Consider the following 27,952-nt stretch of genomic DNA (forward strand, 5'->3'; position numbering starts at 1 on the left):
GCAGGAATTGTATAAGAAATGATTTGGAAACAAAGTTGATGAGTGTCCTAGGTTGAAAGGCGTGCAGGACCCATACTGTGATAATAAGAGTGCACTTTGCATTTGCATTAAATCCAGTGTACCACGATAAAGTCTAAAACACTTTTAGATAGACTAATATTTTGTGAAAGAGAATTGAAACTGAGGAAATTGCGGTGAAGATTATTAGCTCGGAGTTTCAGTCAGCAGACATTTATAAAGGCCTTATCAAATGCAAGATGCCATTTTCTTAAAGACAAGTTTATGTCCCAACATGATCTACAACTTGAGGGGCAGATAGATGATGTATTATAAACTGTCATCAAGAGTAAAACACACTAGTTTCTTAAAGAAAAGTTTTTTTTTGTCCAAACATAATCTACAACTTGAGGGCAGATTGATGATGTATTATAAACTGTCATCAAGAGTAAATTAGTCTCTCTAGTTAAAACTTAAAACAGATCAAATCAGGTCTTTTAATTTTAGAAGATTGTAGAATTAATTAAGGTGTCCATTTGTGGAAAAAGTAATTATCATGATTATAATCAGGGCTGTTACTGAAGCCCATTGTAAATCTCTGGCTTGAATGAAATAAAGGATGTTTGAGGGAATTAGTTTGCATTTGCAGGTGCTACACCTAAGGATTTGGAGATTGTTCCGCAGATTCATGAGCAGCACTTACTAACTTTATAGTTTAGATTGGATCATCATCTACAGGATTGGCTCTATTCCTGATAACTTTTTTATTCTTTTCTTATCTTATATCCCTGTTTTCTTTCTGTTTGCTGTTGACACTATGAATGCATTCTTTTGCCCTCTCTCTCTCTCCATGCAAACACATGCACATGCACATAAAATCGGTGTCATTATGATCATCAGGCCTTGTCCCATTTACTTCTAAAGTTAAACCTGTTATATCATAACCCATCTACATCTAAACTAGAACCTGTTAGTTCACGTTCTTTCATATCCTTGCTTGTTATTTCCTTCCAAGTCCTTATTAGTCACTCTTTTTTCTAGTTCTGATGAGGTATGATGTTGTTTTATATGTCTTTTTTATCACTTGATATTTCTCTTTCGGGGTCAACAACTAAAATAATTGGGGCTTGGCTTGTCATTCTTCCCTTCTCTTTACTCTTAAGTGCTTATATATATATATATATATGAACGAAAGAATCCATGTTCACTTCCACGATGATACTGTTAAAAATGTAAATGTATATACATGTAAATATATATACAATGCATGTGTACATATACATATACATATTTGTATATATATATATATATGTTAGCTTAATACCTAACTAGTAATAGTAACTAGGTTAGTGTCTAACTTGGTTAGTCTTCTTTTACCTTTTTTTCTTTTTACTTTTTAGTTCTTTTTAAATTAGAGAGGCATTGGAGAGAGAGCCCAACGACTCTATTGGAGCTGTTGGGACCTCTCCCAACATCTCTCTTGGAGACCTTTAGTGAAACCCCCTCTCAAATGTAAGCTTCTTTCATGGGTTGAGATTAATAAAAGTATTATTTTTTATTCCTTGTTCTTGTGCCCCTTAGTGAGTGTTTGTGAGTGAACCCATTTGTGGTTCTTTGTGTGTTCATTTTTGGTATTTTGGTGGAACTCTTTTGAGTGTCCACTTTTGGTGATTTATTGTTTATCTTTGGAGAAACTCATTTTCTTACATGGTATCAGAGCTTGGTGATCAAGTTGAATTTGTTTTTGGTACATTGTGAAGCATGCCACTCCAAATTTGAAAGTGTTGAAGCTCTCTTGCAATCTCTATTTAAAGTGCTCGTGATTGGTGGTGTTTGCTTGGTGGAGTGCTCGTGACTTCTACCTTTACTCTTGTTCTTCTCTCTCTTCTTTTTCTACTTCTCTCTATTCTTTTCTTTTGTTCATACCCTTGTAAAAATGAATGACAATGAAAATATCATACCATAAAACTCATTAAGCTGAATGATTCAAACTATGTAACATTGACTTCAATTATGAAGCACCTCATATGGGGGAAAAGGGTTGTGGGGACTAGTAGATGGGACCGATTAGAACCCAAGCTAATCCTCACTAAAGTAGTAGAGAAAGAGGTGTCTTTTACGGAGGGTGAGAAAAATAAGGCAATGACCACTTATGAGAAGAAGTGAAAAGAATGGAGGATGGGGATGCCAAGATTATGTCTTGGCTAATTAGTAGTGTAGACATTAATAAGTGTTCTAGTCTTGCTAAATTCGAACATACAAACGATGCATGAGATTACCTTAAGAGAATGTATTCTCTTAAAGATATTGCATATGTGTGCAATTTGCACGACGATACAAAATATGACTCAAGATACAAGAGCATTAGAGAATACTATAACGAATTGTTCAAATTATGGGAAGAGTTGACTCTTCTTGAACCAAAGTGACATCGTCTTAAAGATATTCAACTTTGCCAAACTCAAATAACCGCGGAGCATTTTTACCAATTTCTCAATGGTTTGTGATCAGATTTTGAATCCACTAAATCCGCTCTTCTTCATCGAGGGAAAGTTTTCTCAATAAAATACACCATAGAAGGATTGAGTATGAAAAAAAAATAGACTTAAAAAGCGAATCTCTAAGAGTGATGATGACTCAGTTCTAGCCGTATTTAGACCCCAAAACTATGTTCGTACCTACAAGCCACCACACTATGGGAGGCTAAATGATAAACATTATGGAAAGCAAGGCAATGAGTATGAGAGAAATAAAGTTATTTGCTACTATTGTCATGAATCGGGACATGTGAAAACATATTGTTCTAAATTGAAGAAACCTTATGATAAGAAGGTTGCCTTTGTTGGGCCTCGGCAAGAGTCAAGTGACAAAAATCTCACAAGATCCATCCATTGGAAATATGTCCTTGATATAATTAGTGGAAGCTCTTCGACTTCTACTCAAAGTAGTATCCTCATCAACTGGAGCTACAGTTTTTTCGTACGGTTTCTCCGATCCCGATAAATCTCTTTGGCTTCTTGACTCAGGTGCCTCTTTTCATATGACACCAAATGGTGATATGTTATCTAAATGTCATAACTCAAGTGAATCAAATGTATTTACTGCTGATGGAACATTTCTTGAGATAAAATAAATAAAAAAATTTGAAAACATTTCTTAAAACTCAAAAAAAATTTTTACTAAAAAAATTAGATATATTCCTCAATTAAATTTAAATCTTTTATCTGTTTCTCAATTATTTGACCATGGGTATAATATTTCCTTTTCCTCTCATAATTGTCAAGTGTAGGATCACCGTTCTGGAAAGCTGATTTTGGGAAGACCATAGAAAAGGAGGCTTGTACTACGTGGATTTTTTAGAAATACCCAGAAATATATTTTGTTGCAATGTTCAAAAATTAGATTTGAATTTATGGCATAAGAGGCTTGGCCACCCTAGTATATCCAAGATTTAGTTTTTTTCAAAGATGAAAAAATTTTGTAATTCTAAAAATTTTACATGTGAAAATTATACTCTTGGCAAAATGAAGAGATTACCATTTCAAGAAAGAACATTTGTTTCTTCACGACCACTTGAGTTAATACATTTTGACGTTTGGGGCCAAGCAATTGTTACATCTAAGGGTGGTTTTGTGTATTATGTAATTTTTGTGGATGATTTCACGAGACACACTTGGATTTATTTCCTTAAACACAAGTCTGAAGTTTTTTCACATTTCCAAATATTTTACAATTTGGTCAAAAACCAATTCAAGAATGATGTTTCCGTCTTTCCAAGAATTTAAAGACTACCTAAACTTAAATGGTATCACACATAAAAAAATCTTGTGCTTACACTTCTCAACAAAATGGTTTGGCCGAAAGAAAGCATAGGTATATTATAGAAACAAAAAGAACCTTGCTTATTACAAACCAAGTACCCAAAAATTTTTGGGCTGAAGCCACATTGACTGCGGTTTATTTTATTAGCAAAATGCCATCATCTTCTTTGAAAGATGTATCTCTTATTGAAAAACTTTTCAAACAAGTCCCAGATTACTCTAAATCGAGTCTTTGGGTGTAAATATTTTTTTTATCGATGAAAATGATAAATTCTCTCCTCGTGTTATTCCGTATCTCTTTTTAGGGTATGTAAATAATAAAAAAGGCTATAGATGTTTTGATGTTAAAAATAAAAGGTTATATGTTTCAAGAAATATGTCCTTTTTAGAATTTTTTTTTTGAAATTGAGAAAACCAAGGAAATGACAATATTTTTTTTTGTTGGATCTAATTTCAAAGATTGGTGATTGTGATGTTGATGAAGATCAATAGGTTTGTGACGAAAAACCTCATGATATGAGTGAAGAACCATTTTATAAGAATCAGGGTTGTATTCAATATTTCAGGCATAGTAATTTTGAACATCCATATACTCTTAAAAAATATACCAATGATGAAAAACATGTAGAAACACAAACTAGAAGATCATCTAGAGTATCAAAACTCCTTGGAAAATTTGTGTCTTATAAGTCCTTTTCACCTAAGTATCAAGCCTACATTGCGTTGATACATTCCTACATGGAACCCTCAAACTATGTTGAAGCAAAGGAACATCCTGGATAGGTAGAAGCAATGAAAGTAGAATTAGATGCTTTAGAAAAAACAAATACTGACTGTCCAAGATATTCCCCCAGGAAAGAAACCTATAGGGTGTCGAGATTAAACCAAGAGTGATGGAACTCTGAAAATGTACAAAGCTAGATTAGTTGTCAAGGGATACTCTCAAGAGTATGGATTAGATTACGAGGAAACATTTGCACCAGTTGCGAGAATGATCACTCTTAGGACCTTAGTAGCTCTTGCCTCTGTGAAGAAATGGACTATATATTAAATGGATGTTAAGAATGCATTTTTTAATGAAAACTTGGTTGAAGAAGTGTATAAGGAAACACCGCCTGGTATAATTATTCCTAAAGGAAAGACTTTTTGTTTAGATAAGGCCCTGTATGGTCTTAAACAAGCACCGAAGGCTTGGTATAATAGGTTTAGTCAAGTTATGTTTGATATTGGATTTCAATCTTGTCTGACTAACATAATTTTGTTTGTTAAGATTTTTGATGCAGGTATTATTATCCTTCTCCTCTACATGGATGATATGATCATCACAAGAAGTGATAAACAGGGAGTTGAGCACATTAAAAGGGCTTCTCAAAACACATTTTGAAATGACTGATTTAAGGTTTTTAAAATATTTTTTTGGTATAAAAGTTGCTTATTCTTCTAGCGGTTATATGCTAACTCTATCTAAATTTGCTCTAGATATTGATGCTAGGTTTGGTATCTTAGATAATAAGAAGATTGGCACTCCTAAAGTTGTCAATGTCATAATAAAGATTGATGGTGGGGAACCACTCGAAAACTCAACACCTTACATACAACTTATTGGGGCACTATCATATCTCTCAATTATGAGGCTGATATTACATATGCAGTTCACACAATGAGCCAATTTCAACATACTCCCACCACTATTCATATGAGAGCAGTTTTACGTATAGATATATTAAAACTTTTATTTTTTGAGAACTTTTCTTGTCTGCTTCTTTATCCTTAAATTTACTTGCTTATACTGATACTGACCGGAGAGGTGATCCAACTAACTAACACTCAGCCACTGGTTTTTGTATGTTTTTAGGTGACTCGTTGATTTCATGGAGGTGCAAGAACCAACAGAAAGTTTCTCTTTCTTCAGCCGAAATAGAATATCGAGGGAGCCCAAAGGCTCTATTGGAGCCGTTGGAACCTCTCCCAACGTCTCTCTTGGAGACCTTTATATTACTACTTAGGTCAATCTGCATCCACTTTTATATAAAACCTGGTCAAACTATATTCAATCCATTTATATGTAGTAATATAAAACCGTAAGTTAGACAGGTGGAAAAAATGTGGATTCAGTTTACTCTCACACCCTACCTATTCTTTATATGAATGCTAATCTCTCACAAATAATAGATATGATAATTGCTCTCTTACATATAGTAAACATGGTAAGCTTATATAGGTAATATCTATAGTTGTGGTACAGTGGTACTTTTGATATAGACTTTCTAATAAAACTATTTTGGTAACTCTTAACTGTCTTGTAATAGGTTTGGTCTCTCTCTCTCTCATTTATTTCGTAGATGCAACCACCAGCTTTTTATTCTAAGTTTAAAGAGGAAAACCAAGAAAATTACCCTGGTAAAAGTTTTTCAATGTTTTCAAATTTTTATTCTCATGCATTTTGTAGATGCCGACACCATTTTTTTAGCCTAATGAGGGAAACCAAGAAAAATACCTTGGTAAAAATTTCTTAATGTTTCCTATCGTACTCTCTCTCTCTCCACACACACACACATATATATATATACCTTTTTCTTCATTTCTTCATTTTTAATTGATTGATTACTATTTTTTTGATCATTCGGATCAGCTCTAACCATATCGAATAGAAATTCTGCTTGATTTTCTGAATTAATTTCTTTTTCTTCTCCCCCAAAGGAAAATTATTTGAAATGAGTTCTTGATTCCTCAGCTTCTTCAGTAAATTCACCAATTGAGACTGATGAATCGTCAATGCCTATAGATGATGATTTTACATCAAGTTTATATATTTCGTGTTCAAACTCTTGATAATCCTTGGAAAGGATACCATGAATCTTATTTATCCAAGAAATTTTGGTAGACCCTTGTGTGAAGGTGATTGAATCATTCCTAATTGAATATAAATACCCTTTTTTGATTGTTATATTTATGGTCCGTTCAAAAGAGGATCATAAAACTTAGGTAAGCATTCTTGTTCCTCTTCATCATTACACAATCTGGCCCTTTTTTCGACCACATCAAGGATAAGAGATCCTTTGTCTATAGCTTCTATTCGATTTATGAATTCGTTCCTTAAGTTATCTCTTTGTTTTTTAGTGGTCGAAAAAACCTATTCATTAGATAGGTCCTCCGCAGGAGTTTTTCTGTTGTGCGAAAAGACATTTTTTTGTATCATTTCCTAAAAAGTAGACAAACTGGGTGGATATGTGAAATATATTATTTGTTTTCCATCACTTATGCATGTGTTAAAAAAATATTGAGACATTTCATTTCTTACAACATTTGAAAATTGATCATTTTCTTATATATCACAGGGGTCGATTCCATCGTTCATAATCGAAAAGAAGAGATAAAAGGGATTTTTCAACCCATAAGAGTTCATTCTTTTCTTTCTCTTTAAAGCCAAATTTATCTTTTTCCTTTTCATTAAGCCGGATTTCCTCTGTTTCATATATCTTATAAGGATTCCATCTTCCTTCCAAAGAAATGAAAAGGTCTTCTGCCACTGATCTCTCTTCTTTGTTTTCGAAATTGTTTCTATTTCTACATCTCTTTCTTTCTCAGTTTTCTTCTTTTCTTCCCCCTTTGAACTTTTTTTCAGTTTCTTTGTTGGTAGCTGCAAAATCCATAGGTACTAAATCTGTGGTCAAATGCTTTGACTGTCCATCGCGCACATTGTTGGATGGTCAGTGCAAAACAAAACGGAAAATCACGTTTTTGATGATTTTTTCCGCCAAAGGGGCATTAGAGGCGATAAAATTGTCGCCATTAATGCTCTGGGTGAAAAATGAGCATTAAAAATCGCCACTAATGACCTTTAGCGGTGATTTTTGTCGCTGCTAATGCTTGTTTGGTCATTAGCGGCGACAATTTTGTTGCTGCTAATGCCCCTTTGGCGGAAAAACTCATCATTTTGATGTTTTTTTTTTGCGCGTGCATCAATGCGCATGATGGACGGCCAGCACGATTGACCACCGATTTAGTACCTAAGCATTTCACAGCTACTAATTTTCCTGTATATATATATATATAAAGTGACCATTAGTTTGCTATAAAAAACAAAATTACTAAAAGAAGTTCAAACCACAACTATTTTAGCAAATGACAATAAAACTGCAGTACTCACTTTGTCATTTTTTAAATTGTTGCATGATCGGGATATATCTTATAAAAACAAAAAAAACCTTAACAATTTTGTAAATGACATTCAACCCACATGAGTTACCTTTGCCATTTTGAAAAGTTAGAACACAACTAATGTTTGATTCACTGATGCCCCTCATCAATCCTTTATAACTAGTATAGATATAGTGCCGCTAAGTTGCTAACTTCCACTGTGTATCATGGATGCTAACAAGTTCAATACAAATTTATACTCCTAACAAATTTAAAAACGACATGGTGTTTCATGCATTAACTGTCATCACCATGGACATTGTAGTTATTTCATAAAAAGTAAAAAAACACATTTATTTGCTGGTAACACGAAATGTCCTTTATTGTATATAAAATTCCTAAAATGCTGTGCTGCTGACAACTTAATGCATCAAAATCACTGTCCTTTTTAAATTGGTTAGGAGAATAGGTTTGTGGTGAAATTAGCAATTGCTATGCAGACACACACACACACACTCATAAAGATATATACCTTTTCTCACCTCTCAAAATCTTCTTCTCACCTCTTCCACTCTCACATCCCTCTTGCCCCATCCCAAGCTCCACCACTCAGAATGTTTCCTTTTCTTGAAACCATCAACAGTGCCTGATTTTTTAAGTCATGCTTATCCTTGGTGTATTCTTTAATAGATTTTCTGAGAACATAATTTCTGGCCTACTAGCATAAGGTTCATGTTACCTTTATCGTTCTTGCTTTAGCATGGACACATTTATAAAGTACCAAAATGTCTATTAAATTTTTTATTTTACTCAGAAAAAGTCATGTACAAGGACTAGTATTTCATCAAGTATAATGCATCTATTTCATATGTTTAGGCAATCACATTTCTTGCCCGTCAAGGCATGAAGTATGTAATGGTTGTCTAGTGTCTAAATGTGTGGTGTGAAACAAAGTTTGCATGCATCTCCAATGTCTTAAAGGTTCTTGATAGAGATGGTGGCATGATATGTCCCTGTCCTTTGTATCGCCAATGTGATAGGACACTTTCTGTGGCCTTTATTAATATGAATGCTTATATGTGCAACATATGTATAATGCCATGTAATTGATAGACATTTTTTTCTTTTTAAGTTGTTTTCTAAACAAATAGTTTATCTTAAGATCGCTTTTGTCAGTACACTTCACATCAGTTGCTCTAATCATGTTTACACTATGGACCAAGGTTGTAAGTATGGTATTGTTACCCGTATCGGTCGGGCCCAAATTAAGACTGTATCATATCATAAAATATCATAATTTTTTAATAATTTTTTTTTCAAAAAATTCAAAAAAATTTAAGTAAAATCAGAAAAGTAGCAAAAATACTAAAAAAATCATATCACATGAACAATGTTGAATTGCACAAAATACAACCATAAAATCACATGTGAAGCATTTATGACTCTATGAGCCGCATAAGATATCATCAAACATCAACTAATATAGAATCATAGATAATATTTCATGCATATCTCACAAGAATAATGCAAAACTATGTCACATGGACTCTTCTAACAGGGCACCGCACCCGCACCCCGACAGGTGCGACACTTGGACACAACTTCCTTTGTGTTAGGTGAAGTCAACCACACTGAGGTCCATTTCTATCCAAAAGTAGATTCAGTTAACCCTAATCAAGCCCATTTTTATCTATATTATATATATAAATACATAAATGCACACAAATACACGTAGTGTTAACTTAACATTGTTAATATATATATATATATATATATATATATATATATATATATATATATATATATATATATATATATATACTCCCCGTAGCCCTGCACCCAAGTTTTTTTAAAGTGCCGCATCCACACCCGTACCCGCACTCGCACCTATGTGACGTAGATGCAAAATATTAAATATCTTGCAATTAAGAACATGCCTAAAGACTCATACTTTCATACTACATAAACAAAAACAAAAACAAAAACAAAATAACCAAGTTTATGAACAATTAAGTGTTAAATAACCAAGTTTTTTTAAAACATATTATATAAAACCTCAATAATCATAATCATCTTCTTCTCCTTCTTCGACACCTACATCGTCTTCAAGATACATAGGGTCTTCATCATTTACCTCTTGGGCTCTTTCCATGTTGATCCACTGAATGTCCTCTTCATTAAAAAAAGTCCCTACTTCTTCTTTAACCTATGCATCCAATTAATTAAAATATTCCAAACTGATGGGATCAAATTCCTCATTGTGCCTCCTTGATGATAACTTTTTTATTTGCTTAAAAAGATGACATGAAAAAATTAAAATTAGTTGGGTTTTGAATGATATAAAAAAACTTTAAATAAATACATGAAAATGACAAATAAACTTTATAATTTTATATACCTCGGCCTCAGTCGTAAGTTGTAGCGAACGTAGACGAGGTCATTGAGCATTTTGTGCTTCAATGTGTTTGTTCTTTTTGTATGGATTTGCTCAAAGACACTGCAGTTTCTCTTGCATCCACTTGCAGTACACGTTTGGCTAAGAATGCGAATGACAAAAGCTCTCAAATTTGGAACATCACTTCCTGTAACGACCTCAACTAATCCTCATAAAAAGTAAAATTTTTCTTTTTAAACAATTACGGAAACAAACTCAAGGATCCGGGGTCTCACATATTTAATATATACCAAACCACAATAGATAGTACATTGAATCAAAGCTGAATAATCAACTTTATTAATCAATCGAATAATGTCAAATAAGCTGAAATAATAAAATCGTCTGTCACAAGGAGCCACTCTCTCAATAACCTAGAGCTAGTCACGCAAGGCTCGCAGTCTCCAGCTGACGAGTCAAACCATCACTGAGCATCCGGTCTTGTAAAACAATTTTTGAAAATGGGTAAGAACCAAAGTCTTTTATACGAATTCCTCTAAAAATCAAAACAGTAAGAAAATAGCATAAACCAAATTCATGCATAATTTTAGAGGAATATCATATCAACAATTTTCACAATCAACTTACCATTCAAGCATTTAAACAAGGATTATGCAATAACAAATATCATGCGAAACAAAATAAGCATGAATATATGAACTAATGCAGAACAGTAAATATGCATGATTCAATGCACATGCATGAATAACTTATTAAGTTATTTATCAGAGTTTCTTTTGTATGCATGTCCCTATTAAATGCACACAATTTTAGTTTTCACTTTTTCTTAAATCCGTAGATATTGAAAACAGTCACAAGTTGCCGAAGTCCAAGTTAAGTTCCCAGTTGTAGCTTAACACACAATTTGTATTTTACTACTGGGTTTCACACATGTTCCTCGACCGATATCAGAAATCAACACCATTCATCAGAACATTAGAAATCAACATCTAATGCCAGGACATCAGGGAAATCAACATCCATTGACGTCACTTTCTTGGTATATCAATAACTATAGCTGAGTCAACAACACCACTCGCAGGCAAAGTGACTGAATCTCCCTAAAATCGTGGTCGGGAGGTGAACCACCATATTGGGTTCAGGGGTACAATCGCACACCGAGTTTTAGTATTCTCACGATTTCTCCAAAACCACCATCCAAGATTTCCACGCTATGGAAAAGACATCAAGGAATGGATTAATTATATTGTTCGGTCTCTTTTACCTTTTAAAACAAATTTAGGTTCTCAGCATGCAAAAGCAATTTCAGGCCCTAGTCCGCATAATTTAACAATGCAATTAACTTTGGAAAATCAATAATTTCTAGAAATAAATTTTGCAATGAATAAATTAAAATTAATAATATTGAAGCAACACCTGCTCCTGGCCCACACAACCATAATGATTCACATCTGACCACAAAAGCATTCCAAAGTGATTTATGCATCTTTTGCAAAATTTTAGTGAACATGCAACACACCTTGTTTCAAAACATGTCCACAATGCACATTCAATCACACATCATGAATGCACATAAAGCCAATTGGCATGAATGCATGTTTGAACATAGCCAAACTGTTCAGAAATAACATATTTGGCACAGTAACAGATTTGATTAGATTGCGTCTCAAACTCATTGACAAAACTGATTAGATTGCTCATGCACACATTCTATCAAATCTGATTAGATTGCACATAACACACCATTCAACAATCTGATCAGCTTACACATGTGCAATCAGTGTCAAATCTGATCAGATTGCATGTGCACAATGTAACGTCCTCAAAATCCTGGACTTGTAACTTTTTAGAAAAATTTTGAAAGCCTTGTAATCATTCCTTTATCAGAGTTTTAAATAGTAATTCGGCGGAAAATGGTATTTTTGAAATAACAAGTCAACGGACCTTGGGTGTATTACTTGTGAAACCTTTTCTTTACACAACAGATTTGAAACTCCATACATTTAAAACCAAATAGATTAAAAACAAAATTTTTAAATAATTTAAAGTTTATACAAAAGAAAAATTTTCAAGGAAACCCCTATGCAAAATTACAGAAATGTTCTCAGGAGCGAAACGTCAGGAAAAGAGTCTCATCTTGATACCATCATGTCATCGTGCCATCACTTGCTATACCGACCTAATCATCACCTGTACCCATAAGGCAAGTCAGTTTCATGAAAAACTGGCAGGTGTACAAGTATAACAATTTAGAACAAAACTAACACATGTTTCTAATTCATACATGATATGCAATTTAACGTAAGTAAAGTGAGCATGATAATCTTGTTTATGTATCGTTTCAATATTATCAGATGCCTCTAAAGAGTGAGCAAAATGAGCTTGCTAAGAAAATTCAGAACCCAAACTAATATATACGTCATTCCTTTCGCGGTGTGCAAGTCAAAATAAGTAAAATGAACATGATAACTTTGTTTCGATATTAGCTGTCCTGAGAGTACGCGCAAGAGCAAAACGTAGAAACAATTGAGACTATCTGGGGGTTTGTTATACTATGTATTTTTTATACCCCGAACAACCAACTGAGTCTATTCCTAAGGGAACGTCCAATGACCGAGAGAGAATTTTTCAGAGGCATTCGTAGCAAAGGATGCATCCAAATTCTGCAGAAGTCAATGAGATCTACCACTTAGGATAATTTTTTGTAGTGCCGTCCCCTAACTCCGATGACTGGGGACACCGAGTCATTTGCTCGAGGGGTGATTGTTAACAACCTTTCCATCGGAGTTTTTGTACCATCCTATCCTCTTCCTTGATGGAAACAAAGAGATGAATAAGTATGTTAGGTTCTATTTTAATTGACAACCTATTCTACATGCTCTGGTCTTTTAAACTAAATCGAGCATCTTACCTATGAAGGCGATGATCACCATTTATGTGATTTCAACGATGTGCATTTTGCACGTTTTGAGGTTACCATAAACCTCTCATCCAATCATCCTAGTACTAACATGCCGTGCATGTCTTATAGTACCACTACGATGAGAGGGGTATAGGTTTCTCAGAAAGAAACCTCAACTTAATTGTGTGGTGAAGGAAACGATGTAACCATTATAGTTTGATTTGACATGCTTAGGTATTTCAAACCACTTTTATATATATCATTGCGTAATTTGCACGTTACAAGATCTCCACAAATCTCTCATCCAATTACCGTAGCATCAACAAGCTGCGCATGTCTCACGATATTGCTTACAATAAAAGGGGTATGGGTTTCTCAGAAGAAACCCCGTCCAATCACATTCCCATGCTCCCAACCGGGGATATCCGGGTCATATCAGATATTAAACCGAAGTTTGTAAACACTTCTTCCTATTGTGCCGGTTTGAGAAAAACTTAGTTGCAAGTAGGCAACTCTCAAGTGTTCGAATTTGCTTTTCAAAACTACGCATATTTGAAAGTAGGATTTATGCAAGAAATCCCTTTTCTTTCAAGTTTCAGTGCACATGCACAAATCCGTATCTTTTGTAAAGAGCAAACATGATACATGATAGAGAAGAGTACGCGACTGCGTACCTTACGAAGTTGTATATATGTACGTATGATACATATATTATATAGCGCAGGCCTGGGCACATTACAGCGCGACGGCAATATATAAAGCAAGACTCGATGTGCAAAGCTGCACATCGAGCTAAATAAGTGCTTAAGTGCACGAGGTACGAAACCATACCCCAACTAAATAAATGCGTAAGCAATGCACAATGTATGAAACCGTACCTTAGCCAAATAAATGCGTAAGTAGTGCACGAGGTATGAAACCGTACCTCAACTAAATATATACGTAAGTAGTACACGAGATACGAAACCATGCCTCAGCCAAATAAATATGTAAGTAGTGCATGAGGTACAAAACCGTACCCCGGCTAAATAAATACGTAAGCAGTAGCCTGTGCACGTGATAGTGCGGTGGCAAAGTAAACGATATAAAGCAATGCTCGATATGTGAAACCATATATCGCTAAATAAATGCATAAGCAGTAACCTGTGCATGTGATAGCGCAGCGGCAAAGTAAATGACATAAAACAATGCTTGATATGTGAAACCACATATCGAGCTAAATAAATGCATAAGCAAAAGCCTGTGCATGTGATAGCGCGACGACAAAGTAAATGACATAAAGGAAAAAGGACAAGGATCGTAAAATTGCATCCTTGAATTAAATACGTATATATATATATATATATATATATATATATATATATTTAAATCACGAGTTTTAAGATTTATTCGTCCATTGTCCTTTGTGCAACTTTTCCCTACCTCAGAGATTGTCGGATTCGCTGACTGAGCGTAGGTCTTTAAAGGATTATGCCTTGTTGCGCATGGAGTCCGTTGCGCCGATATGGTGCGCTAAAGTATTCGTCGCACTGCGAAAATACAAACAAGGAAAATCCTTTTTAAAATTAAGCATTTGTGCCAGGTTCGTGTAGCAGGGGCCGAACTCGACCCTGGTTTGGGCCGCCTAGCTGAGCCGAGTCCAGAATCAGGGTGAGCTGAGCTAGGACCCGGTGTTAGCCGAGCTTGGCTCGGCTGAGTTTGACAGGCCGCAGGCAGGAACCGAGTTGGGCTCGGTAAAGACCGAGCTCAACCCGGTCGAATCTGCCCAGCATGACTGCCAGCCCATGGCTGGGCAATCCATGGTCGAGCCAGACTCGATTGGAACCCAACCAAGCCGGGCTCGGCTCCAGTTGCCTGAGAAAAATAAAAAGGGGAGGGGTGGCTCGGTAGTCAGGCCAAGCCTGGCCCTTCCCTTGGACGAGACCGAGCCTAGGATCAGTCCTCAGGTGTTAAGAACCGGGCTGGGCTTGGTATGTCCCCTCAGCTGCCAGCATCTTGGTGCAGCTAAAGGGCTCAGGAAAAAGGGCAGGGGCAGGAGGGCCGCTCCTCCTGCTTGTGCTGTCCAGTGAGATGAGGCAGGAGGGTCGACGCTCTCCTGTCGGTGCCACACAGGGAGAACAGAACAGAGAGAGGAGCAGGGAGGGGAAGTTCCCCTCCCTTGCAAAATGAAAGCAAAGAGAGAAGGAGCAGGGAGGGGGCGCCCCTCTGTTGCTAACAGAAAAACAGAGAGAAGGAGCAGGGAGGGGAACGCCCCTCCCCTGTTAAAAGAACAGAGACAGAGAGCAGGGAGGGGGGCGACACCCCTCCTCTATGAAACAAGAAGAGAGAGAGAGAGAGAGAGAGAGAGAGAGAGAGAGAGAGAGAGAGAGCAGGGAGGGGCGGCACCCCTCTGCTAAAAGAGGAAACAACCTCTCTTGAAACGAGAAAAGAGAGAGAGCAACGCCCCTCCACTGCCGTAGCAGAGGAGACCGGGAGAAGAGAGAGAGAGAGTTGGAGGAGCGTACCTGCGGGAGCTCCGACGAGAGAGACGAGGTTCTCGTCTGCGCAGGGGAGAAGTCGGATGAGGGGGGGGGGTGATGAAGGGAGTGTGCACATTCTACGTGTTCCATGCACATCAATTTCCATCCAATGCCTATGATTCGTTGAATAGTTGTTTGTCTTTTCTATCTTCTACTTATTTTGTTCATATTTATTTGTTTAACATATTTGTCATGTTTAGGTTGGCACAAGGTTGTAATTTTATGAACTTTTTAATTTCTAATTTGCATTTGTATGTTGCCTTCTAATCTGCCTAATTTGTTGAGACTGATTGATGATTTGATTATATCTCTGATTTGCTAGTTTCACATGACTTATGACTGGTTATTAAATTTATCCTAAGTAATGGTGTGAAGATTGCTTCGGTTGTCATAGGTATCCCATATTTCATCTTCAGAAGGATGGAGTATTCCTGATTGCTTAGCTGAAGTATCATGTAAGATTCTTATCTTTCTGGTTAGATCTTTATGGAACTGTTTTGGTGCCCCTAGTGTTTCAGATAGATAGAAACCCTGCATTCTTATTCTTGTTTTTAATATTACTTATAGTTTTTCTGTGGTAGAAGTAGAGCAATCTGTTTAATTTTTCTGAAGTAATGGTGCATGGGAAGTATTTTGATAAAGAGTAGGAATATTTAGAGGGCATTTTAAGGTCTCTTCTTCAGATGTAGAAAACCTAAAAACCAATGTTTTGGGGATCTGTTGCACTTGGAAATTCAGATTAAATTTTATGCATTGTCACCGCATAATTACTATTAGCTTTCAGACTGGATAAGAGATTCAATCTAAAGGTAACGAGGCTTATTTGATTGAATGAAAATGCAATGTTATAATGTTTATCTATGTAGTCTGGTGAATGTATCTCTTCCCTTCTGAATGATTTGTTGAAACCCCAAAGTTCAATATAGTTATCCATATTGGTGCTTGTTAAATGATGGAGAAAAGTTTTGAGCTCTAGTCATATGACGTCGGGGTTCAAAACCACAATATACATATATATAGGGGTGGCAATCGTGTCGGGTTGGCGGGTCGACCCGACGGGTTGGCGGGTCAGCATACCTCAACCCGAACCCGACCCGTTTATTAAACGGGTCGGCTGTGGCAAACACGAACCCGGCCCGTTTAATAAACGGGTAACCCGACACGACCTGCCAACCCATTTAATAAATGGGTTGGGTCGGGTAAACGGGTTCTCAGGTTTGCGGGTTGATCGGTCGGGTTGGCAGGTTGGCAGACGGGTTGGCGGGTTGACCCACCCGCCTAACCCGTTTATTAAACGGGTCAGCCTGGTTGGCGGGTTGGCATACCCCTAACACGAACCCGACCCGTTTAATAAACGGGTTAGGCGTGTCGACCCGTTTATTAAACAACTTCATTTTTTCCAAACCTGAACCCGCCTAAGAGGCGGGTTGGCGGGTCGTGTCAGGTTTTGCCACCCCTACATATATATATACACACACGTGAGAGTGTATATATATATATATATATATATATATATATATATATATATATATATATATATATATAATCTAACGACCTTAGTTGACCCTCGTAAAAACAATGATTTTTTTTTTTAAACATTTGCGGAAACTATCCCAAGTTTCTGGGGCACATCACAGATTTAATATACCAAACTATAAACCATTTCATGCATTGAATCAAGCTAAAGTAATAAATCAAACTTTATTAATTAAATAAATAATAAGTCAAAAGTCTGAGAATATCAAAATCGTCTATATCAAATCATGCTATCTTGTCAGAATCCCAAACACCATCACAACTCTTGTAGCCTCCAGCTAACCAGTCAGAGACATCATTGAGCATCCTTACCTGTAAAACAATTTTAAGAAAACGAGTAAGAACCAAAGTTCTCGTACGAATTCCTCTAAAAATTCAATAGTAAAGGAAATCACATAAACAAATTCATGCATAAATTTCAGAGGAATATCATAAGCAATAACTTACCACAATCAACTTACCATTCAAGCATTCAACCAAATATCATGCAGAATTAAATATTATGCAAAGCCAAATATGCATAAATGCATGAACTAATGCTGAACTGTAAAGTATGCATGATTCAATGCACATACATGAATAACTTATTAAGTTATTTATCAGAGTTGTTTTTGCATGCATGTCCCTATTAAATACACACAAATTTAATTTTCACTTTTCCTTAAACCCGCGATACTCAAAACGGACACAATTCTCAAAGTTCAAGTTAGGTTCCCAGTATAGCTTAACATACAATTTGTATTTTATTATTGAGTTTCACACTTATTCTTCAACCGATATCAGGAATCTTCACCTTCCATCAGAACATTAGGAATCTCCACCTAATGCCGAGACATCAACGAAAATTCTTAACCATTGATGCCACTTTCTTGGTATACCAATAACTACAACTGAGTCAACACCACCACCCTCAGGTAAAGTGAGTGAAAGTTTCCTAACAATGTGGCTGGGAGGTGAACCACACATCAGGTTCTAGGGCACAATCGCACACAGAGTTTTAGTATGCTCACGGTCCTCCATGACCGCCATCTAAGATTTCCACATTGTGGAAGGAACATCAATGAAGAGATTAATTACACTGTTTGTTTGTTTTTTACCATTTCAAAACAATTTCAAGTTCTTTATGCAAGATCTGTTTTGCAAATCCACATGCAAAAACAATTTCGAGCCCTGGCTCCCACAATTTAACAGTGTAATAAAATTTTAGAAAACCAATAATTTCTAGATGAGATGAAAGTCTAATGCAAGAATACTATCAAATCATCTCAACAACAAGCATTAAATTTTTGTTCTCTAAAAAAGAAATCTACAGGTACATGGACTATCACTATTTACGTGACGAATATCTGAGAGGAACTATTATATTGTCATATGTTACATTAGAGTACCAGTTGGCAGACTTCTTCACCAAAGCTCTTCTTGCTCGTTTTATTTTTCTTCTTAACAAACTTTCAGTTATCTCTCCGTAAAGTTTGAGGGAAGGTGTTAATATATATATATATATATATAGTTGTTTCTAGAAACAACTATTTTAATTAGGTAGATTCTTTTTTGTATTTTTTCTCTTTTATTTCTTTTTTTATTTTCCTTTTTAATATGCATTGGGGGTCCCAACATAGAGTCGTTGCCCCCCCCCCCCCCCCCCCCCAACTGTCATAAATATGACCGTTGAGGGCTCCCAACGACTCTATGTGGAAGCCCTCAATGGCCTCTCACTTCTCTTCTTTTGTGTATAAATAGGGGACTTCACCCCTTGTATTTGAATGACATTCCAAAGCTCTCTCTAATAAAGATCTTATTTCTTTTCATGCTTGTGTAGCCTTTTTAGGCTTTTGTATTGTCCCTTGTGGACTTCTTACTTGTATTTCTCTTGTGTCTTAGTGCTTGTCCATTATTGGACTTTGTGAATGCTTGTGCATTCTTGAGTTATATTTCCGCATACTTCATTACACAATTATCATACATGATTTGGCACTTAAAACTCTCTCTTACACCCTTCCTCATCTCTTTTTCCATCCTTCTAACCTTTCTTCTACCAACCTAGTACATGTTCTAAATCCATAAAGGGACTGGAGCATAAACATGTCCCATGCCTTAATGTTCATGAAATTGGTGCATCTCTCTCATCCATCCATGGGTCCATGATTGCATTCAAGTGCATGAGACATAGGTGGGCAAAACAATGAAAACTACTTTAAGAACTAAAGTTCTATAAGGCCAAATGAAAATCAAAAGAGAACAATAACAAAGCCTTCAAAATCAAATATACACTTACTCTTTTTCATCTTTCAAATCCAGAATTTCACAAAGTAATGCTTGAAGTGTCTCATAGAACTTCACTATTGCAGACAGCATGTAATCATCTGATTTGATCTTCTTAAATAGCCTTGCATCATCTTTCCCTTTGAAATCCTTGGCTGCATCTATTGCAGCAGGTATCTGTTACATGTAGATGAAATTGCTTATAATACAGAAAATGGAGAAAGAACACAGAAATAAAGGTATTCGAAGATCCATACCTTGCTGACAAGAAGAAAGAGAGGCCACTGTACAACAGAGAGATGCACCAATTTCATGAACATTAAGACATGGGACATGTTTATGCTCCTTCAGTTCCTTTATGGATTTAGAACATGTACTAGGTTGGTAGAAGAAAGGTTAGAAGGATGGAAAAAGAGATGAGGAAGGGTGTAAGGGAGAGTTTTAAGTGCCAAATCATGTATGATAATTGACCACTATCTTTTCCTAATAAGTTGTAAATTGTTTCTTAGAAACAAAACCTGGTTGATTCAAACCATTACCTCTATTAATGAGGCACTTGCCAAAGTATACCAAGCAGAAACCTGACTTGACATGTCTAAAGGAGGTAAGAAAGTTTTTGTTGTATCAAAATCCGGCAACAATGTCAAAACATATAAACCTCCTCACTTTGGAAGAAACAACAATGGTGGAGTTAGAAGAGTGATGTTATTTTTTTAATGGTCTGGGACATATCAAACCAGAATATCCCAAACTCAAGAAGTAGGTGGCGACCGTTGAAGAATCATCCAAAAAGGGTGATGAGGCAAACAAGAAAGGAGATCTTAAGGATACCATCAATCAATTAACAGAAGTACTTCAACAATTCCTTAAGTCATCCTCAACTCAAACTTCCGGAGCCGCCGTGTCCACGTCTTCTCCTCTTGGTATATTTTCTTAGATACTTGATTCTGGTGCCTCCTTTCACGCGATACCCTTGAAATCCCTTCTATCCGAATGCCCTAAACCTTTTTATAGTTATGTTTATATCGTCGATGAAACCAATTTGAAAATTCAAAAGCATTGGAACCTTCAAAAATATTTCAAAAGATTTTCAAGTTCCTAAAGGTCTTTTTATCATCAATAGAAGCCGAATATCGTGCTATGGCAACAACTATGAAGATTATTTGGCTGAGGAGTCTTCTTAAATATATGAAAGTTGTAATCTCTGGTCCTTCGAAGATGTGTTGCGACAACAAAAATGCTATTTACATTATGAGGAACCATACCTTTTATGAACGAACCAAGCGTATAAAGATGGACTGCCAAAGAATAATATTTGAGAGGAACAATTGAGTTGTTTTATGTGACTTCCGAATTTTAGTTGGCGGACTTTTTTTACTAAGGCCTTACCTTGACCTCATTTTATTTCTCTTGGCAAAATTTCGGTTATCACACTGTAAGTTCGAGGAGTGTTAAGATGTATAAGTATATACATATGTATACATATATTATATATAAATATATATATACATATATATATGTATATATATTTGTTTTTTTATAAATGTGATAGGTTATGCCCAATAACGGCATTTTTGTTTTTTTACTAATATGTAATAGGTAGTTCCCATTAGGGGCACTTTTTTTTTCTTTTATTTCTTTTGCCTTTTTTCTGTTTCTATTTTTATGTTCTAGCCCCTAGCCCTCTATGGTGGCTGTTTGCTCTATTTAAAGGGATTCTTTCCCTTGTTAATGCTATGCTTCTCTTAAGCATATTTGATGAATAAAAATATTATTTTTTATATTGTTGTACTCTCTTGTGCTTGCCCATTAGTGGCTATTGTGTGTATTTTTGAGCCTTTGTATTTGTCATTAATTGGCTTGTGTATTGTCCCTTGTTGGACTAGTGCTTGTGCACATTTCTTTCATTCTTGTATGCCCTTAGTGGCCTTATCATTGTATTCATTCTTGTTTCATTACATTAGCATGCCATGAGCTTTTCTCCATCACATAAAACAACAAAATTTTCTCAGATTTCAATTTTGTTTTGCTTTCTAAACAAAAATTATGGTTCGCGTCATGCCTATTAGAATTTGTTTATTATGGTTATTATATTTGCCTTGTTAACTTCAATGTGTTGGTCATTGCTTAGCTTTATCGCAGACAACTTTGACTGGTGGCATCTTGAATTGGTGATAGGATTGGTTGTATTAGTCTCATCCTGCCGTTACTTCCTTTTGAAGATATGGCCAGATTTTTCTGAGTCTAGCGAAGCTGCTAATCAACAGGTATGATCATTTCAATGCATTATAGCATTGTTTCCATTATGTTTTTAGTTGGATCTACAAATGGACAGTGAAAACCATTTCAGCATTAAGTTCTGTGAGAAATACTAACAAGCAATGTTGTGAAAAGCATTGAGGCGAAGCAAAGTGCTCCACCAAAACATGAAGCGAGGCCTAAAGCATAAGCCTCAAAAATATATATTTAAAAACTTTTAAAAATCTTTTAAAAAATATCTAAAAATACATAAATAAAAAAATGCTTTATTCATGAAGCAACAACTAATAAACAATAGAAAATATCAAATAAATATCAAAAAATATAAGAATAACATGTAAAAGTAACAGTAATGTAACAACTTGATCTAAGTATCTAACAAATAAAATATGAGCATTCAATGAAAATTTAAGTAACAAAATCACTAACAATTAAATTCCTTAACATCATGTCATTACCATATAATGTATATTAGCATTAACAACCAAAAGTTAATGTATTTGTCCAAGACTGTCCAAAATGAGAGTGTTACAACATTCACAAGTGCAAAGGAAGGACAAGAAACAAAGGCGAATGCACATAGTCCTATGAAGAACATAATCACATGCACAGTCTTTACAAACCTACACATGTACATGTAATTAAAAGAAGAAAAAAGGAAGGAGGGAAGAAGAAGAAGAAAAAAAGAGGAAAGAAGAACAAAGGAAGGAGGGAAGAAGGAGAAGAAAAGGAGGAAAGAAGAAGAACAAAGGAAGAAGAAGAAAAAAGGAGGAAAGAAGAACATAGGAAGAAGAAAAAGGAGGGAAGAAGAGATGAAGAAGAGAGAGAGAGAAAGTTCCTCTCTTCTTTTGGTAGAGAGAGAGGTGCTGTTGGTGGCTGCCACCGGTGGTGAGGCTGGGGAGCAAAGAGGGGAGGAGGTGAAAGGGGGGAGGGTGTGTTAGGTTTTCAATATTCAGGTCGTTCCACGCGTGAGAGCTGAGAAACAGAGAGAGAGAGAAAGGGAGAGAGAAGCTGGAGAAAAACCGATACCCTATTATCTTAGGGTCGGCTGCTGTGTAAACCCATTTATATTAACATGCTATTACAAAGATTAGGGTACTAAAGTACCCTCATTACAATAAAGTAAATTACACAATGCCATTAATGGGAAGTTAATGTCACGGGTCTGGATCTCCAGATCCATGACCCGTAACAAGGGAAAACACTTCTTTTCACCCTCCCTCAAGTTGTGCATGATCTTGAACCATGAACAACTTGCCTTTTAACATCCAAAATCTATCTTTTGTCAATCCTTTTGTAAATATATCCGCCACTTGATCTGTAGTTCGTACAAATTCAGGCTCAATCTCTTTCTCTTCTACCTTTTGTCTCACAAAATGCTGGTCTATTTCAATATGTTTGGCACGACTGTGATGGATTGGATTAAAGGACATACTAATGGCACTCTGGTTGTCACACAAAAGAAGTGATCGAGAGATCGATTCTCCTACTTCTGTCAGTAAGTGTCTAATCCAAGTAGCCTCAGCAGTGGCGGCTGCCATTGACCTGTATTCAGCCTCTGTACTGGATGTGGCAACTGTAAAAGTATCTTCAACAAGATACTTTAGTTGATAACGAAATAACCTTGAGAATAAATGTGTGAACATACACACCCAAGAACACTTGTGCACAACAAGCACAACACACGAAATAACAAATGTGCAAACGCACTCATAAGATTCATAAACAACTAAAGAGGTTGGGCTATAATCCCAAATCCCTTAAGAAAATACAAGAGCTGCCCATATTTATAGGGCTTTTAGGAGGCCTTGGGAGGGGCTCCACATAGTCGTTGGAGCCCCTCCAACAGTCACAAATGTGACCGTTGGAGGGGTCCAACGACTAGTGGGTTGGGCCCCTCCCAATACAAGTACAAGCATTAAATGCAAAAAAGAAAAAAGAAATAAAGAAAAAGAAAAAGAAAAAGAAAAAAAAGAAAATACAAAAAACATATTTTCGAAAAAGAATATGTGTAAAATTCCTAAACTACCCTTACTAGGAATATATATATTATATATATAATTGGTAAATACATATACATATGATATATTATATATATGTATATGTATTACCTTATATATATAAAATATATATATGAAATAACAAGTTGGATTACATGATTTAACACCCCCCCTCAAACTTAGGGCAAGATGACCGATAATTTGCCAAGAAGGAAGTTGAACCGCGGAGCGCACAAGGCTTTAGTAAAGAAATCTGCCAACTGATATTCAGACGTGACATAAGGGAGATCAATAACTCCTCGGAGATATGCTTCACGAACATAGTGACAGTCCATTTCGATGTGTTTAGTCCGCTCATGAAAGGTGTGATTCTTTGCAATGTAGATTGCACTCTTGTTGTCGCAGCACAGCTTGGTGGGTCCTTCAATTTTGATCCCCATGTCTTCTAGCAGTTGGTGAATCCAAACAATCTCCATGGTAGTAGTTGCCATGGCACGATATTCAGCTTCAGTTGAGGAAAGCGACACCTTTTGTTGCTTCTTGCATCTCCACGAAATTAGTGAGTCTTCAAGAACACACAAAAACCAGTGGTGGAGTGACGGTTATTTGGGTCACCTCCCCAAGAGTCAGTATAAGCAATCAATTTTAAGTCAGAAGAAGAGGACAGAAAGACTCCCTTATTTAGAGTACCCTTTATGTATCTTACGACTCGTAAGATGGCACTCATGTGAACGGATGTCGGTGCATGCTGAAACTGACTTGCAGTATGGACTGCATGGGATATATCTGGTCTGGTAATACTCAGATACATCAGAGATCCTACAAGCTGTCTGTAGGGTGTAGGATCCAAAAGGGGAACCCTATCATCAATTTTCATCTTTGCTCCTACTGCCGCAGGAGTTTCACAAAGCTTCTCATCTGTAATACTTGACCTGTCAATGATCTTAGAAGCAAGCTTAGTTTGAGATAAGAAATATCCTCTAAGAGAGTATGCTACTTCAATTCCGAAAAAATAAGTTAGAAAACCCAAGTCAGACATTTCAAATTTATCTTTTAAGATAGATTTTATACTCTTAACCCGTTAGAGTCACTCCCAGTGATGAGCATGTCATTAACATACAGAAGTAAAATTACGATCCCTGCATTGAATTTTCTAACAAATAGAGCAGTGTCAGTAAAACAAGAGGAAAAACCATTCTCAATCATAACAGAGTTAAATCTATCATACCAAGCCTTGGGGGCTTGTTTTAGGCCATAGAGTGCTTTCTGAAGACGAAGCACCTTTCCCTTAGGAGTCTCCATTCCAGGAGGAGGATCCATGTAAACTTCTTCGCTTAAGTCGCCATTTAAAAAGGCATTTTTCACATCCATTTGATAGATGTTCCATTTGTTGATAGAGGCAACGGTTATAAGACATCGAACAGTGACCATACGAGCTACAAGAGCAAAAGTTTCTTCATAGTCAATACCATATTCTTGACTATATCCTTTTGCAACCAAGCGAGCTTTATACCTTTCAAGGGATCCATCACTTTTAGTTTTTACTTTGAAAACCCATCTGCACCCTATTGTTTTCTTGCCTTTAGGAAGATTTTGAAATTCCCAAGTTTTGGCTCTTCTCAAAGCCTCAAGTTAATTGTCCATGGCATTAATCCATTCAGGGCACTTTCGTGCTTCTTCAAAATTTTTAGGTTCTATATAGGAGTGGATGGCACTAAGGCAGGCTTTATATCTTGGTGAAAAAAAGTCATAGGAAATGAACCTAGAAGGAGGCCTTCTACTTCTCTCAGTTTTACGAGGGATCACTTCATTCTGAGAGGTACTGGAACTGGCATCATTATATCTGTCAAGAGCACTCCTAAAGTTGTTTTGATCTCTATGAGAGTAGGTGATAGGGTCTCTAGGTAATTCAATAGGTTGATGTGACGAAGGTGGTAAGGAGATGTTTTCCTCTGTTTCAAATTCATTTGGGTTACTTTGATCTGACTCATTATCACTAGTGTCATCGTCCTTATTTAGTAAATCAAATAAAAAAGAATAATCCATATTTTCATTATGGGGGTCACAACGTTCAAATCCACTAATATTTTCCAAGAAACTTACGTTTCTGGAAACATACAATTTATCACTTTTGATATCATAACAACGAAACCCTTTTTGGGTTTCAGAATAGCCAAGAAAGGCACAAGGAATGGCTTTAGGAGAAAGTTTGTCATTCTTATCAGTGAGAACAAAACATTTACACCCAAAGACCCTTAACCTGCTATAATCAGGTTCCTTATCATACAGTTTTTCAAAAGGGGAAATTTTGTTTAAATTTTTCGATGGGAGTCGGTTTATGAGATAGACAGAAGTAAGGGCTGCCTCAGCCCAAAGATTTTTTGGAATGTTTTGAGAAATGAGCAAAGTCCTAGTTGTTTCAATGATGTGTCTGTGCTTTCGTTCGGCTAACCCATTTTGTTGAGGGGTTTTCGGACAAGAATTTTGGTGAAGAATACCAAAATTTTCAAGATAGCTCTTAAATTCATTTGAGAGGTACTCTCCTCCAGAGTCAGATCTAAAGATTTTTAAACATCCATTGAATTGATTTGAAATCATCATGTGAAAACTTTTAAAAGTTGAAAAAACTTCATGTTTATGTTTAAGGAAATAGATCCAACAAAACCTAGTATAGTCATCCACAAAGATCACATAATATGAAAATCCTCCTTTTAACATTACCGGAGCCGGTCCCCATACATCGGAATGGACAATTTCAAATGGTTTTGTCGTAAACATGGATCTTTGAGGAAAAGGCAAACATTTCATTTTCCCAAGAATGCATTCATTACACAAAAAATCACTTTTACAAAGATGTTTAACAAAAGGCAAATAGGAGATTTTAACTATATTGGGATGACCCAATCTCTTATGCCATACATGAATATCTTTGTTTTGAACGACGTTGCAAAATTGACTCTTGGGAACTTGAAGAAAATCAACGTAGTAGAGGTCTCCTCTTCTAGAGCCTTCCCCAATCAACCTCCCGGACTGGCGATCCTGTATCCAACACTTATTAGAAGAAAATTTTATATCGCAACCATGGTCCGAGAGTTGGGAAACGGAAAGAAGATTTAGGTTAAGGTTTGGGATAAAACGAATTTTTGGAACAAAGAAGTCTTGTTTTTCAAAATTCCCTATTCCTTTAATCTCAAGAGATGTTCCGTCCGCGGTTGATACAAAGGATGGAAAAGAGTTTTTAGAAAAATTTGAAAGAGAGCAATAGCTAGGGGTCATGTGAAAGGATGCCCCGGAATCTAAAAGCCAAGATGTCTTACCAGGGGAAGAAGATGACATAGCGGCTCCGGAAGTGCCTCCCTTGAGAAGAGGTTGTAGAGCTTCTACGATTTGTTGAAGAGAAAAAGACTCACTTGATGAGGAAGGGCGTTCTTCAACTTGAGATGCCATAACCGTTGCAATCAATTTCTTCCATTTAGGACACAAAGGTTTGATATGTCCGGGTTCTTTACAATGATAGCAAGTCACTTTGCTATAGTCTCTTTTACCATACCGATCATTTCCTCCTTGACCTTGATTCTTGAAATGAGGAGGTCTATAGGTCCTCATGTTATTTCCCGGTCTTGACACGACATTAGCCATTTCACCATCTTCTTGAGTAGAGGAAGTAACAAGAATGCTAGGATTATTTTTGCCAATCCCCATACGGGTTTCTTCACCACTTAGCTTGGTGATAACATCTTCAAGAGAGGGGGATGTGAAGGCGGAGAGAAGAGAGGACCGAACTTGTTCAAATTCGGGTCTAAGGCCATTCAAAAAATTAAAGAACCGATCTTCTTCAAGTTGTTTGTGCCTTAATTCGATTGCCTCACCACTCCATTTAGGTTCAAGAATTGCGAGCTCGTCCCAAATAGAGGATAATTCGGCAAAGTACTCCCGAATGGTCATGTCATTTTGTTGGAGAGTCAAAGCCCTCTTTTGGAGAAAGTACTTGTGGGATAGATCTCTTGAGGTGTAAATTTTCTCAAGATATACCCAAGCTTCGGAAGCCCTTTTAAATTTGATGGTATTGGCGTTTATCTTGTTCTCAACGGATGAGAAAATCCAAGATAAGATCTTGAAGT

The 27,952-nt window shown here is 36.3% G+C and overlaps 1 protein-coding gene across 2 annotated transcripts in view; it reads left to right on the plus strand.

Moving 5' to 3' along the window:
* LOC149811676 (CAAX amino terminal protease family protein) overlaps positions 1-27,952 on the plus strand; it is a 49,253-nt gene that overhangs the window by 4,312 nt on the left and 16,989 nt on the right. For both annotated transcript variants that reach the window (XM_089993902.1, XM_089993903.1), the window contains exons 4-5: positions 16,169-16,229; positions 21,715-21,839. In XM_089993902.1, coding sequence (XP_089850028.1) covers positions 16,169-16,229; positions 21,715-21,839 — 186 coding nt within the window. The remainder of the gene's footprint in view (positions 1-16,168; positions 16,230-21,714; positions 21,840-27,952) is intronic.

Source organism: Nuphar pumila, chromosome 17 (assembly GCF_984573655.1).
Source record: "Nuphar pumila chromosome 17, dmNupPumi1.hap1.1, whole genome shotgun sequence".
Taxonomy (NCBI): Eukaryota; Viridiplantae; Streptophyta; class Magnoliopsida; order Nymphaeales; family Nymphaeaceae; genus Nuphar; species Nuphar pumila.